Source organism: Otolemur garnettii, unplaced genomic scaffold (assembly GCF_000181295.1).
Source record: "Otolemur garnettii isolate 467f Iridium unplaced genomic scaffold, OtoGar3 scaffold00093, whole genome shotgun sequence".
NCBI classification, from domain to species: Eukaryota; Metazoa; Chordata; class Mammalia; order Primates; family Galagidae; genus Otolemur; species Otolemur garnettii.
The window spans coordinates 6,943,244-6,955,193 of record NW_003852488.1 but is presented as its reverse complement, the minus strand read 5'-3'; the positions used below and the strand labels follow the sequence as shown (position 1 = coordinate 6,955,193).

The window sequence follows — 11,950 nt, the reverse complement described above, 5'->3', positions numbered from 1 at the left end:
AGCATGGCATTCAAGGCCCTACACCTGCCTCTTATTTTATCTCTGATTGCATCACTATGTACATGTTCAGTGCTCAATTATTTGGTAGTGAATTAATTCATTTTGGTTTAATTATGATTCAGGCCCAGCAGGGATCATGGGAAAGTTTACCTTTCAAACCAGATTTGAAAGGTAAAACTGAGTTGCTGATTTCTTTGATCACGCTGCCTTGAGCTAGTCGGGTTAAAAGGGAGAAAGGCTTGGAGAGCTACTTATTCTACCTGCCCCTGGTCAAAGTTTACTCCAGCCTTGGCTGCTCTCCTTTAGCTGAGGGTGCACAATCCAGACTAAGGGACATACCATGAATTGACTGAGGTCTTGTTCTAACTGTGATTTTACATAGCCTTTTTTGTGCTCTGCACTTGTCCATTCACTCGAGCTGACAGCTAACTACTTATTTTTTACCCTTTTAGCTTTACTCATATTTATCCCTTCCCAAATACTCTTCCTTTCCTTTTGAAATCCTAAAAACACTTTGTTCCCTCAGAGAGATTTAATGAAACTTCATCCCATTTGCTTTACAGAATCCATTTTACTCTTTATTGTATTTTAGTTAGTGATTGTTTAACCATGTGTCCTACTATGTGTTAGTGACCTTGTCTGTGCACCATAGCAACATTGGATAGTGCAGAGAGTATAGAAAGTTAATGAAGCTGGTGACTCAGAAACTGAATGAATGACTGTGAAAAATGACCTCTAATTTCTTTCTCACCATCCATATTTTACTTTTTGAAATACTAGAAAAATACGTATATTTATAGAAGCCTCACCTAAACTGAGGTGAATTAATTAAAATATACATTTAAGACATAGGGATCATCTGGTAGTTGTTATGGTGACATATTGAAGCATAGCTTTCGTCTGTTATTCACAGCTATACATCAGAGGAATTATATTTCTCAATGTGTTACTAAAATATTTTTATTTCATTTACATTCATTCAAAGAGAATGTTTTATTATATTCTGTGTATATATGTTTTTTTCTTTTTAGAGACACAGTCTTACTTTATCAGCCCTGGTAGAGTATTGTGGCATCACAGCTCACAGCAACCTCCAACTCCTGGGCTTAGGCGATTCTCTTGCCTCAGCATCCTGAGTAGCTGGGACTACAGGCACCCACCACAACGCCTGGCTATTTTTTGTTGCAATTTGGCCGTGGCCTGGTTCGAACCCACCATCCTCAGTGTATGGGCCAGTGTCCTACTCCCTGAGCCACAGTCACGGCCCTATATTCTGTGTATTGTTAAACTATCCATATTTAACAGTTCTTGTTAGAAGTAAAGAATAAGTCGTTCTTATCTGTAGACCAGTGTCAGAAGCTGATTGCTTACATGTGAAGGGAGTTCTTAATAAAGATCTGATTGTCTAGATTCTAGAGAATATATTTTTGTTCTTTCAGAAGCAGATGGGTGAGCTGAAACTACAACTTGAAAATGTCATCAAAGAAAATGAAAGGTATCTATTATCTATTGGCTCTTTAAATATTGTCTTAGGTAACTTTTATTTTTGTTATCTGACTTTTGATACCTAGAGGATAATGGTGAAGAGTGGATTCTGGGGCCTGATTTCTTTTTTTTTTTTGTTTTTTTAAATTGAAATAGTCTCACTTTGTCACCCTCGGTAGAATGCTGTGGCATCATAGCTCACAGCAACCTCAAACTCCTGGGCTTGAGCAATTCTCCTGCCTTAGCTTTCCTAGTAACTGGGACTACTGGCTCCATTACCTATTAGCTGTGTGACCCAGGAACTGTTACTTAACCTTTTTCTGTTTTAATTTTCTCATCTCTAAGTTGGAGCTAATAGCAGAACCTGTTTCATAGGGCCACCTGTTAAGGGATATAGTAGGTGCCTGGAGTAGAGTACATAATAAGCACCTTATAAATATCACATATTGGCAATAAATACTGTAGTGTATTATATATATTTGTGTATGTTAGGAAACATTGATGAAATGAAAACTTGTCAACCTACCAACCGGCTTAAGAGCTGAAATGTTGCCAGTATTGGGCATCTGTCCCATGTTTTCACATTCTTCCTCTTCCTTCTGCCAGAGGTAAATACTATCTTGAATTTTGTGTTTATCATTCCCTTGCTTTTAAAGGTTTTTGTAGGTATGTATGTCTCTAAATAATATATTGTTCAGTTTCGCATTTTTAAAAACTGTCTGAAAATGATATCATCTAGTGTTCTGGGACTTTTTTCACTCAATGTCACATACAAGTGCAAGAGTTTTAAAGAATGAAATTGGTGGGCTGTAGGTTATAAGAATGTTCGATTTTGTAATGTAATGTCAACTTGATGTCCAAAGTAGCTGTACCAGTTTACATTCTTACCAGTGATACATATGAGTTCACATAGATCTGTATATTTTACCAGCACTGCCTTTTATCGGGCATAGTTTTTCATTGTGGTTTTCATTTGTATTTTCCTGAATACTGATATGGTTGATCATTTTTTATGTTGATTTGCCCATGTGGTTTTCTTTTCTCATGAAATACTTGTTCTTTTCTTTACCCCATTTCTATTTGCTTATCTTTTCCTTATTAAATTGTCAAAGTACTTCATGTGATCTATCTTGTGAATATTTGTTGGCATGCCAGCCAGTGTCAATGCAATAAACATTATTCTAGAAATTTCAAGGTATTTTAAACCTCTCAGCATTCTCCTGTGATTATTGGTCTTTGTTTCTCCTTTAAGAAGTCTTTTCTCAACCTAAGGGGATAGAGATCTTCTCCTGTATTTGCTACTAAAAAATGTTTAAAGCTTATTCTAAGTGCAGGTTTCTTACTTTTTATTTTACTGAATGTATTTCCATCTATATTCATTAAAAGGTGAAAGATTTATATGATCTGAAGAGATTGTTCTTTAGTTTTTGTTTTGTTTTGTTCTTTCCTCGCTTTGGTATCAGGGTGATATCTGCTTCATAGAAAGATTTGGGGAAGGTTCCTTTTCAGTGTTAAAATCTATTTCCCCCTTTCACTTTCAATTAAGCTTATTAGAGACCTGTCTTTATTTTCTGTGTAATCTAGCCAAAGGATTATCAATTTTATCTTTTCAAAGAACCAACTTTTGCTTCATTAATCTTCTGCATGGGTCTTTTATTCTTGATTTCATTTAGTTCTGATCTGATCTTCGTTATTTCTTTGCTGCTGCTGGGTTTGGGGCTAATTGCTCTTCCTTCTCCTGTTTCTCGAGATGATTCATTATATTGTTGAATTGTGATCTTTCTGATTTGTGGGTGTGGCCATTTAAGTTAATGGGTTTCCCTCTCTAGACTGCCTTTGCAGTGTCCCACAGATGGTCTGTGACCCAATTGTCATTTTGTTCAAAGAATCTGTTGATTTCCATCTTTATCTCCTTGACCCAACTATTATTCAATAACAAGTTGTTTAGTTTCCAGGATTTTTGTGAGGATGAGTGTTCCTTCTGGAATTGATTTCTAATTTTATTTCACTGTGGGCTGTAAAGATACCTAGTATAATTTCTTTTTTGTTTGTTTGTTTAATTTGTTGAGAGTTGTTTTGTGGCCTAGGATATGATTGATATTGGAGAACATTCCATGTGCTAGTAAGAACAGCATATGTTCAGTAGTGTTGGGGTGGGATGTTCTCTAGATGTCTGTTAAGCCCATTTGTTCTTGAGTTGAGTTTAAGCCCAAAGTTTCTTTGTTTAATTTCTGCTTAGGGGATCTGTACGTCAGTGGGGTGTAAAAGTCCCTGGCTATTACAGTGTTGTTGTTTGTCATTTTGTTTAGATCAAGTCATCTTTATTTCATAAATTTGGGAGCACCTAAGTTGTGTGCATAGACATCTAGAGTTGATATGTCTTCTTGTTGAATTGTTCTCTTGAACAATATATAATATCAATCTTTGTCTTTCTTTTACTTTGGTTGCTTTAATGTTGCTGGTATTGGCAGTGAGTATTGTTAACATCTGTTTTCTTTTGGTTTGCTTTTTAATGGAATATTGTTTTCAGCCCTTCACTCTGAGTATGGATGTGTCCTTGAGGATTTGATGCATTTCCTGAAGGCAGCAGATACTTGGCTTCCATTTTTTAATCCAGTCAGACAACCTGTGTCTCTTCTGTGGAGAATTTAAGCCATTCACATTTATTGAGAGCATTGATAAGTTGGTTGGATTTCTGTTTTTCCTGTTTTGTGGGGCTCTGTTTCTTCATTTTACTGCTTTGGCCATTGTGGAATCTAGCCTTTGACCTTCAGTTTCTGGGTAATTTTACATTGGTGGGTTGGTCCATGTATCAAGGAAATCTGAGTACCTTCTGCAGGGCAGGTCTAGTTGTGACACATTTCCTCAGAGTTTGCTTGCTGGGGAAATATTTTATTTGACCATCAAATATGAAGGTTAGTTTTGCAACATACAGAATCCTGAGCAGCAGTTGTTCTGTTTAAGAAGATTGAAGATAAAGGCCCACTCCGTTCTGTGTTACAGGGTTTCAGCTGAGAAGTTAGTTGTTAACCTCATACGTTTACCCTTGTATGCTAGATGTTGCTTACCCCTGTTTGGGTTTTTTTTGTTTGTTTTGGATGTTTTATTTATTTATTTATTTTTTGGAAGCAGAGTCTCACTTTGTCACCCTTGGTAGACCTTGTTAAAGTGTCGTGGTGTCATAGCTCACAGCAACCTCAAACTCTTGGACTCAAGTAATTCTCTAGCCTTAGGCTCCCGAGTAGCTGGGACTATAGGTGCCCACCACAATGCCTGGCTTTTTTTTTTTTTTTTTTTTTTTTAATAGACAGGGACTTACTCTGGCTCAGGCAGGTTTCAAATCTGTGAGCTGAGTCAGTCCATCTGCCTCAGCCTCCAAAGTGCTAGGATTACAAGTGTTAGCCACTGTGCCCGGCCTAGCTATTTAAAGAATTTTTCACATTTTGATTAGTCAGGTTAATTACATCATGTCTTGGAGGTGCTGTACTTGAACTGAGTCTTCCTAAAGTTCAATATTCATCTGATGTCTGTGTCTCTGGTGAAGTTTGAAAACGTTTCAATGATAATGTCTTCAACTAGAGTTCCATGCTTTTGGGACGCTCTTCTCTCTCAGGGATACCCATATCTGTGAATTTGTGCACTTTGTGTACTCCCAAATCTTTCTATAAGATTGCTCTGGGTTTGTTCTCTTCTCTTCTGCCTCTTTAAATGACTGGGTTAGCTCCAGAGCCTTGTCTTCAAGCTGTGAGATTTGTTCTTCACCTTGATTAAATCTGTTGCTGAAGCTCTGCTGTGTTTTAAACCCCCCTGAATGCCTTTTTCATTTATTTAAGTTCAATTACATACTTCTTAATTTTGTCCAGATCCTTAGTGAATTTGTCTTCATCTTCGTTAATTTCTTAAGTCATATTTTGGTCTTTCTTTTTTCTGGTTTTCAACTTTTTCTTCAATTTTATTTATCTTATTTGCCATCCATATTCTGAATTCCATTTCTGTTATTTCAATATTTCTTTATGGTTGGGATTTTCTGCTATATCTATTTTCTGCTATATATTGTTATTCTGGGGAAGAGTTGTTCTGTTTTGAGTTTTCATGTTGCCAGAATTCTTTTCCTAGGTTCTTCCTAATGTATGTTCTCTTTTTTCATCTCTAAGCTAAAGGGTTAAGATACCCCTCCATCTTAGTTGGAGTTATTTTTGTTCACATTGAATAGGGAGAGATTACTAGATGGCACTTTAATATCAGCGGTAACAGTAGCTGATGGATGCTGTTTTCTTTGCTGAGCCTAGCTTGGTGCAGGGTTCACCAGTCTTTTAGCTTGAAGTATGAAGTGGGACTTCTGTCTCTGCTCTGGTAGCAGAAGTTCTAGGGTTGGGCTCTGTGGGCCCAGTGCAACACTGATTTGGAGGTGGTGCTGCAGGCCTGGGGTGGGGTGGGGACAGGTGAATTCTCAGGGGAGGCTCTTACATAGAGGAATCTGGGGCTGGAATGGAGACTATGATTTAGTGACTTGTGCAGGGCCAGAATCCAGGAGATCTGTGGGGAGGGGCAAGCCTACTCTGATCTGTTTGACAAAACAGGGTCATAGGGGTGGGCATCAGCCCAGTATTGGAGTGTGATGCCCAAGCCCCTTGGATGACAGACTAAACTTTTGGTCTTTAGAACCTCTGGGAAGCCCTATCAAGTGGGGCTAGTGTGGGTTTGTGGTATTCTTCACATCCCTCCTGTACTCCTCTAAAGTAGAGCGGTGGCCTGTTGTTTCCCCAGTGGATGGTGGCCTGCTGGGCTCCACCCCTGCCAGTTCCCTTGCCCCAATCTCCTGTGCTTCATGAGGGAGGCTCTTGTTTTCAGGTCCCCAGCTGTGACTTACCAACTGCAAGTTTATCTACTCCCTCTCCAGCTTGCCCCAGGCTACTGTGGTGGACTTGGCAGGTCAGGGTGGTTCCCAGCTGGTGTTTGTACCTCTCTATGCCCTTGTGGGGCTTTGTGCCTACTGTGTAGCCACCCAGTAGCTCAGATCACTCAGCAGTCTCCATGCAGAGTCTCTGCTTCTGTGCTGCACAACTCCCTATTCCCTGTTTCTTTTGTTACTTTCCTTTTTTTTTTTCCCCTGCTCCTGCTTTAGGTGTCCCACACTGGCTTTCTGTCCCTTCACAGTGCTGTTTCTCTGTGGAGCAAATCAAATGGCAGCCGCTGCTTGTGCTTCTCCCTACTTTTCTTGGGAGAGGCTGTTGAGAAGTTGCTTCTAATCTACGATCTTTCCCCTTTGCCATACTTAGTTTTGTTTTTTGGGATTTTTTTGAGAAGGAATCTCACTTGGTCACCCTTGATAGAGTGCTGTTGCATCATAGCTCACAGCAACCTCAAACTCTTTGGCTCAGATGATCCTCTTGCCCCAGCTTCCCAAGTAGCTGGGACTATAGGAACTGGCCACAATGCCCTGCTATTTTTTTTTTTTTTGGAGATGGGGGTCTCGCTCTAGCTCAGGCAATTGACTGCTCTCAGCCTCCCAGAGTGCTGAGATTATAGGTGTGAACCACTGTGCCTGGCTCATCACTGTGGAGTGCTCAGAAGTAAAATGTGCCAATTGAGGTGTGTAGCCATTGCAACAACTGGATGTTCTTTGGTTTCTTACTAATCAAAATAAATAACCCAAGTTGGTTTCAGTTTCAATATTTTATATTTATTTTAAAAGTGATATGCAAACAAAAAAAATTAATATGAAATTATAAAGCTTTGCCCTATCAATAAAAATTTAAATTTTAAATAGGTTCTACTCCTTCATTTTCCAAATCAGATTCTGAGGTACTTGACAGTTTATATTTTTTTCTGAGGAGTATTTTTAAAGCCACCTCTGTATCCAAATTCTTCAACAATAATTAAGTCTTATGAATTTGATGAATCTTTCAATTTATTGCGCTCCACATTTACACATACTCCCATAAGAATCCACTATTTGTAGAAATTATTTCAAGCAAAACTGTGATAAATATTGAGAAGAAAGTGTATGATGCTTACATACTCAAGTCAGGTAACATAACAGTGACTGTATTTTTGTTTGCAAAATGAACTAGGCCTACTGGAGTCATTAATACCGAGGAAGATCTTGTGGTGAATGCCTAAAGGCGTCTTTTGCACCAAACAGAAATCTTGTTCACAGTTAAAAAGGTTAATTCTCAGTGTCTCTAATGTTTCAAGTTATAGTGTACTAAATGTTAATTTTAGTATTTTTCATTTTCTTTTATAATTAATTTAAAATTATTAGGAGAATTGATAGAAGATGATACAGATAACTATATGATGGAAATGATCAAATATTGATATCATCGTTAAAATATTTACAGAAAATGTTTTATAAAATGAGAGAATGCCTGTTTTAATAATACAGTATAAAAAGCAGATTTTAATATTATATTAGGCATATGACATATCTATTTAATCTTAAATGGAAAGTAAAAACTCTGCTAGAAAGTAATTCACAGCTTTAAAAATTATTTTTCTCTGGGACATGAGTATCTTTTCTAAAATTCTTATTGTATTTCTGTATTGGGTCCTTTTTCTCTAGGAAGTAAATATTTTACATAGGAAAAGAAAATATCTGTGGCAGTGCCTGTGGCTCAGTGAGTAGGGCACCAGCCCTGACCAAACTGCAAAAAAAAATAGCCTGGTGTTGTGACGAGTGCCTGTAATCCCAGCTACTCAGGAGGCTGAGGCAAGAGAATCGCCTAAGCCCAAGAGCTGGAGATTGCTGTGAGCTGTGACACCATAGCACCTCTACCAAGGGCCACAAAGTGAGACTCTGTCTCTAAAAGAAAAGAAAAGATTTTTTAAGATAGTATCAGATATTTAAAATATTTAGTTAAAAATAAAAATGTGTTCTCGATACTTTTAAGTATGTATTTTTTAAATTAGAAAATAATTAGCAAAGAAGTAATTAGGAAATAATTACTGTAGGAAGTAATTTTTTGTTGTTCCTAAAATATTTGTTTCCTTGGTTTTATTTTATTTGATGAACTTTGTTTTTATTTTATTTTTTTTTTTGAGACATAGTCTCACTTTGTCACCATTGATAGAGTGCTGTGGCATCACAGCTCACAGCAACCTCAAACTCTTGGGCTTAAATGATCCTCTTGCCTCAGCCTCCCAAGTAGCTGGGACTACAGGTGCCCACCACATGTCCAGCTATTTTTTTTAGAGACAAGGTCTCTCTCTGGCTTAGGCTGGTCTCAAACCTGTGAGCTCAGGCAATTGACCTGCCTCAGCCTTCCAGAGTGCTAGGATTATAGATGTGAGCCCCTATGCCCTGCCTGAACTTTGTTGTTAATAATTATCTTTTAAAAATTAAGCTTAAATTTTTCTAGTTTTAAAAGAGAGTTTTGTGATATCACTAAATAATTCTCTAAATTTTTGAGGTAGGTGGACGTGGTTTCTTTCATAATTTTCACTTTAAAATGTATTTACTGTGAATGATATTTTCTGCCTATAATTATGTAAAATAACTGTTTTCAAGTTTTTTCTATACCTTTCTTCTTAAGTTTAAAGAATCACTGTGCTTTTGTTTTTTTTTTTTTAGTTGTTTTAAAGTTATCTGTAGTTTACCTTAATGTTAAGATTAAAGTTGAATTTAAGGTTTTTTTTTTTATTATGGTCAAGTTTATTAAGGATGTGCTGAAAAATAAAGCTTTTAATAGTTTTGGTTTCATGACCAATAACCATTATATCTTGATCTGTTGTTTAACTGGAACAAGTCCAATGAGTTTTATAAAACACACTAAAGAAAATAACAAGTAATTCTATAAGATTTAATATACTATTTTCATTTAAAACTACTATGGTATTTTAAACTTTTTTCTGAATGGCTTGTTTTATCATTTACTATCTCTAGATAAATTGAACTATGCTTAAACTAATTATGATTATGTTAATGCATTTGAAATTGTTATATACTGTTTATTCACATAGTGTAATAGTTAATAGTGATTAAATATGTCTAATTTTTTATTTGATTTTGTGTAAAGTATTATTTTTGACCCAAATGTTCATTGAATAGACCTCATAACAGTAACGTTATTAAAATGAATTTAGATTTTTCATCTAAACTGTTTCTTCCAAAGGTTACACAGTGAATTAAAAGACGTTGTTGAAAAGCAATTGGAGGCCCTTCCCCTTGACACAGAGATAGGAATAGCTATAAGTACAGATGATGAAACAGTCAGAAACCTTCAAGAACAATTGCAACTAGCCAATCAAGTGAGTTATATATATTTAAAAAATTATACATTAAGGTAATAGAGCTTTTAAAAACTGCATTAATCATTATTTATGAATAGTAAGAGAATAAAATATTTTTTGATTTTCTACAATTTATAAAAATTGTTATAGGTAGTAAGACTTGTAACAAACAACCTCACTGTTACTAATATAGTTGCCAATGTGCACTGTAATTGAATCGTAACACTTTTGACATGATTTTTTTGTCTTATGAGAATATTTTAATGTCAAAGGAAATTATCAAAGGAAAAAAATCAATTATCTTATTTACCTAAATTTATACTTTTCATTTTTCCTTGTTTTCTTCTTATACTGTTTTCTTTAATTTCCAGAAATTGTAATACTATATTTTATGATGTTATATTTCTAGAATTAAACTGCTTTTCCTTTTTTCTCTTTATAATAATTGAAATCTTTGGGATCTTGTTTTTTTTGGGGGGGGGGATCTTGTTTTTTAACACTGTAATTTTTGTGTATTTACATGTAATGAAATTTTATTTTAATTTACAATTTTATATCCCAAGTGCCTTGTACCTTGCATGGGTTTAAATCTCCATTCTTCTGTTTGTGCCTCAGTTTCCTTATTTATCAATGGGAATTAGAAATTCTAGATTTCAGTTTTGATTTTGTAATTGTCTATAAAAAAAGTCATGGTTTTATTCCTTGGAATTGGGTTTTAGAATTCTTTACATTTGAAAATGATATTTTAGGTAAATGAGGAAGATTGGATTTAGTTTGATAAGGAAAAGTATTAACAGTGAATTTTTTAAAAATTTGTATGAAGAGAAGCATTACTTTTAAAAAGTAATGAAGGAAAGACGAGGAAAACATGTTCTAATCTAGGAGGATTTATAATTGTATAGAGGTCAATAGAAATTAATTTAGACTTATAAGTGTTTTCTAACCAGATATTCGATATGTATTTCAAAAGCTGTACCACAATTTTCATTTCTTAATACTTCTGAAGTTTAAGAAATCTATAAAACAATACTGCCAAATGTTACTTTGGTTTATTACTTATACATATGTGTTTAAAACAAACTTTTTAAAAAAACAAATACGAACATAAGCATGCATTCCATTAGTCCTCAGAACAATGATGACATCATATCATATGAACTTTAGAAAACTCCACTGTACACTTGTGAAAGGATGAAAGTGAAAAAGGCAAATAATGTATCATATTATTCCAAACATAATTGGAGTCCTATTGATACCAAATTTTGCTCTTCAGTAGATTCTTGGTCTCAGTGATGCCAAGAATGAATCCATGGACCACAGGTCAGTGGTTAGACAGGATTTATTTACAGAAAAGAATATAGAAGCTCCAGAGTTCCTGGCAGAGAGAGAAAACCCAAGTTGGGAGAGAAAAGCTCTGTCTCTGTGCGGCTTCTGTGGCTCAAAGGAATAGGGTGCCTACCCCATATGCTGGAGGTGGTGGGTTCAAACCCAGCCCCGGCCAAAAACTGCAAAAAAAAAAAAAAAAAAAGCTCTCTCTCTGTCTAAGGATATATATAGTCACATGGGGCCCTCTGTAGTTACATTTAGTGGTCTGGGACCCTCTGTAGTTACATTTAGTGGTCTGGGACCCTCTGTAGTTACATTTAGTGTGTCTGGGACCCTCTGTAGTTATATTTAGCCTGTCTGGGACATGTCCAGGAGGTAAATGAATGGCTACAATGCCTTTCATTCCCAGGCCTAGGAAATTTACATGAAATTGGTGAGGCCTAGAAAATGGGATTTTCCTGTTTAGCCTAAGGTGCTGTTGTCTGTCCAGCAGTTGTCTGGCCCCTCTGTCTACGGGAGCCTCCTGCAGGGCCCTGCTGCCTACCCTCCAGCCCGCTGGTTCCTCTGCTCCCTGATGCAGCATCAACACTGCCAAGGCAGAGGCCCCTGGTTAGCGCCCGCCTCCAGCTCCAGGGATGGCAGGGATGGCCACTTGTCCTGTATCACTCTTAAAGGGTCTAAGGGTTTCCGTATCACACTTTGATAATGCTGTATTCAAAGAACAACAATGAGGTAATTTTCATTATAAAATGCTAAGTGCAAATAGCATAATGCACACAGTATACTATATGAATACTAATTTTGTTAAAAGAAAAAATTACAATATTCTCTCCCAGAATCACATTTGTAAACGTGACTGGAGGTGACATTTCTAAAGATGATTACATTGATGCTAGTAATATTTATT

At 36.3% G+C, this 11,950-nt stretch overlaps 1 protein-coding gene across 1 annotated transcript in view; it reads left to right on the top strand.

Annotated features, from left to right (window-relative positions):
* SCLT1 (sodium channel and clathrin linker 1) overlaps nucleotides 1-11,950 on the top strand; it is a 162,204-nt gene that overhangs the window by 24,340 nt on the left and 125,914 nt on the right. Inside the window, exons 5-6 of the mRNA XM_023516581.1 lie at nucleotides 1,440-1,495; nucleotides 9,600-9,735. Of these exons, the coding sequence (XP_023372349.1) occupies nucleotides 1,440-1,495; nucleotides 9,600-9,735 (192 nt within the window). The remainder of the gene's footprint in view (nucleotides 1-1,439; nucleotides 1,496-9,599; nucleotides 9,736-11,950) is intronic.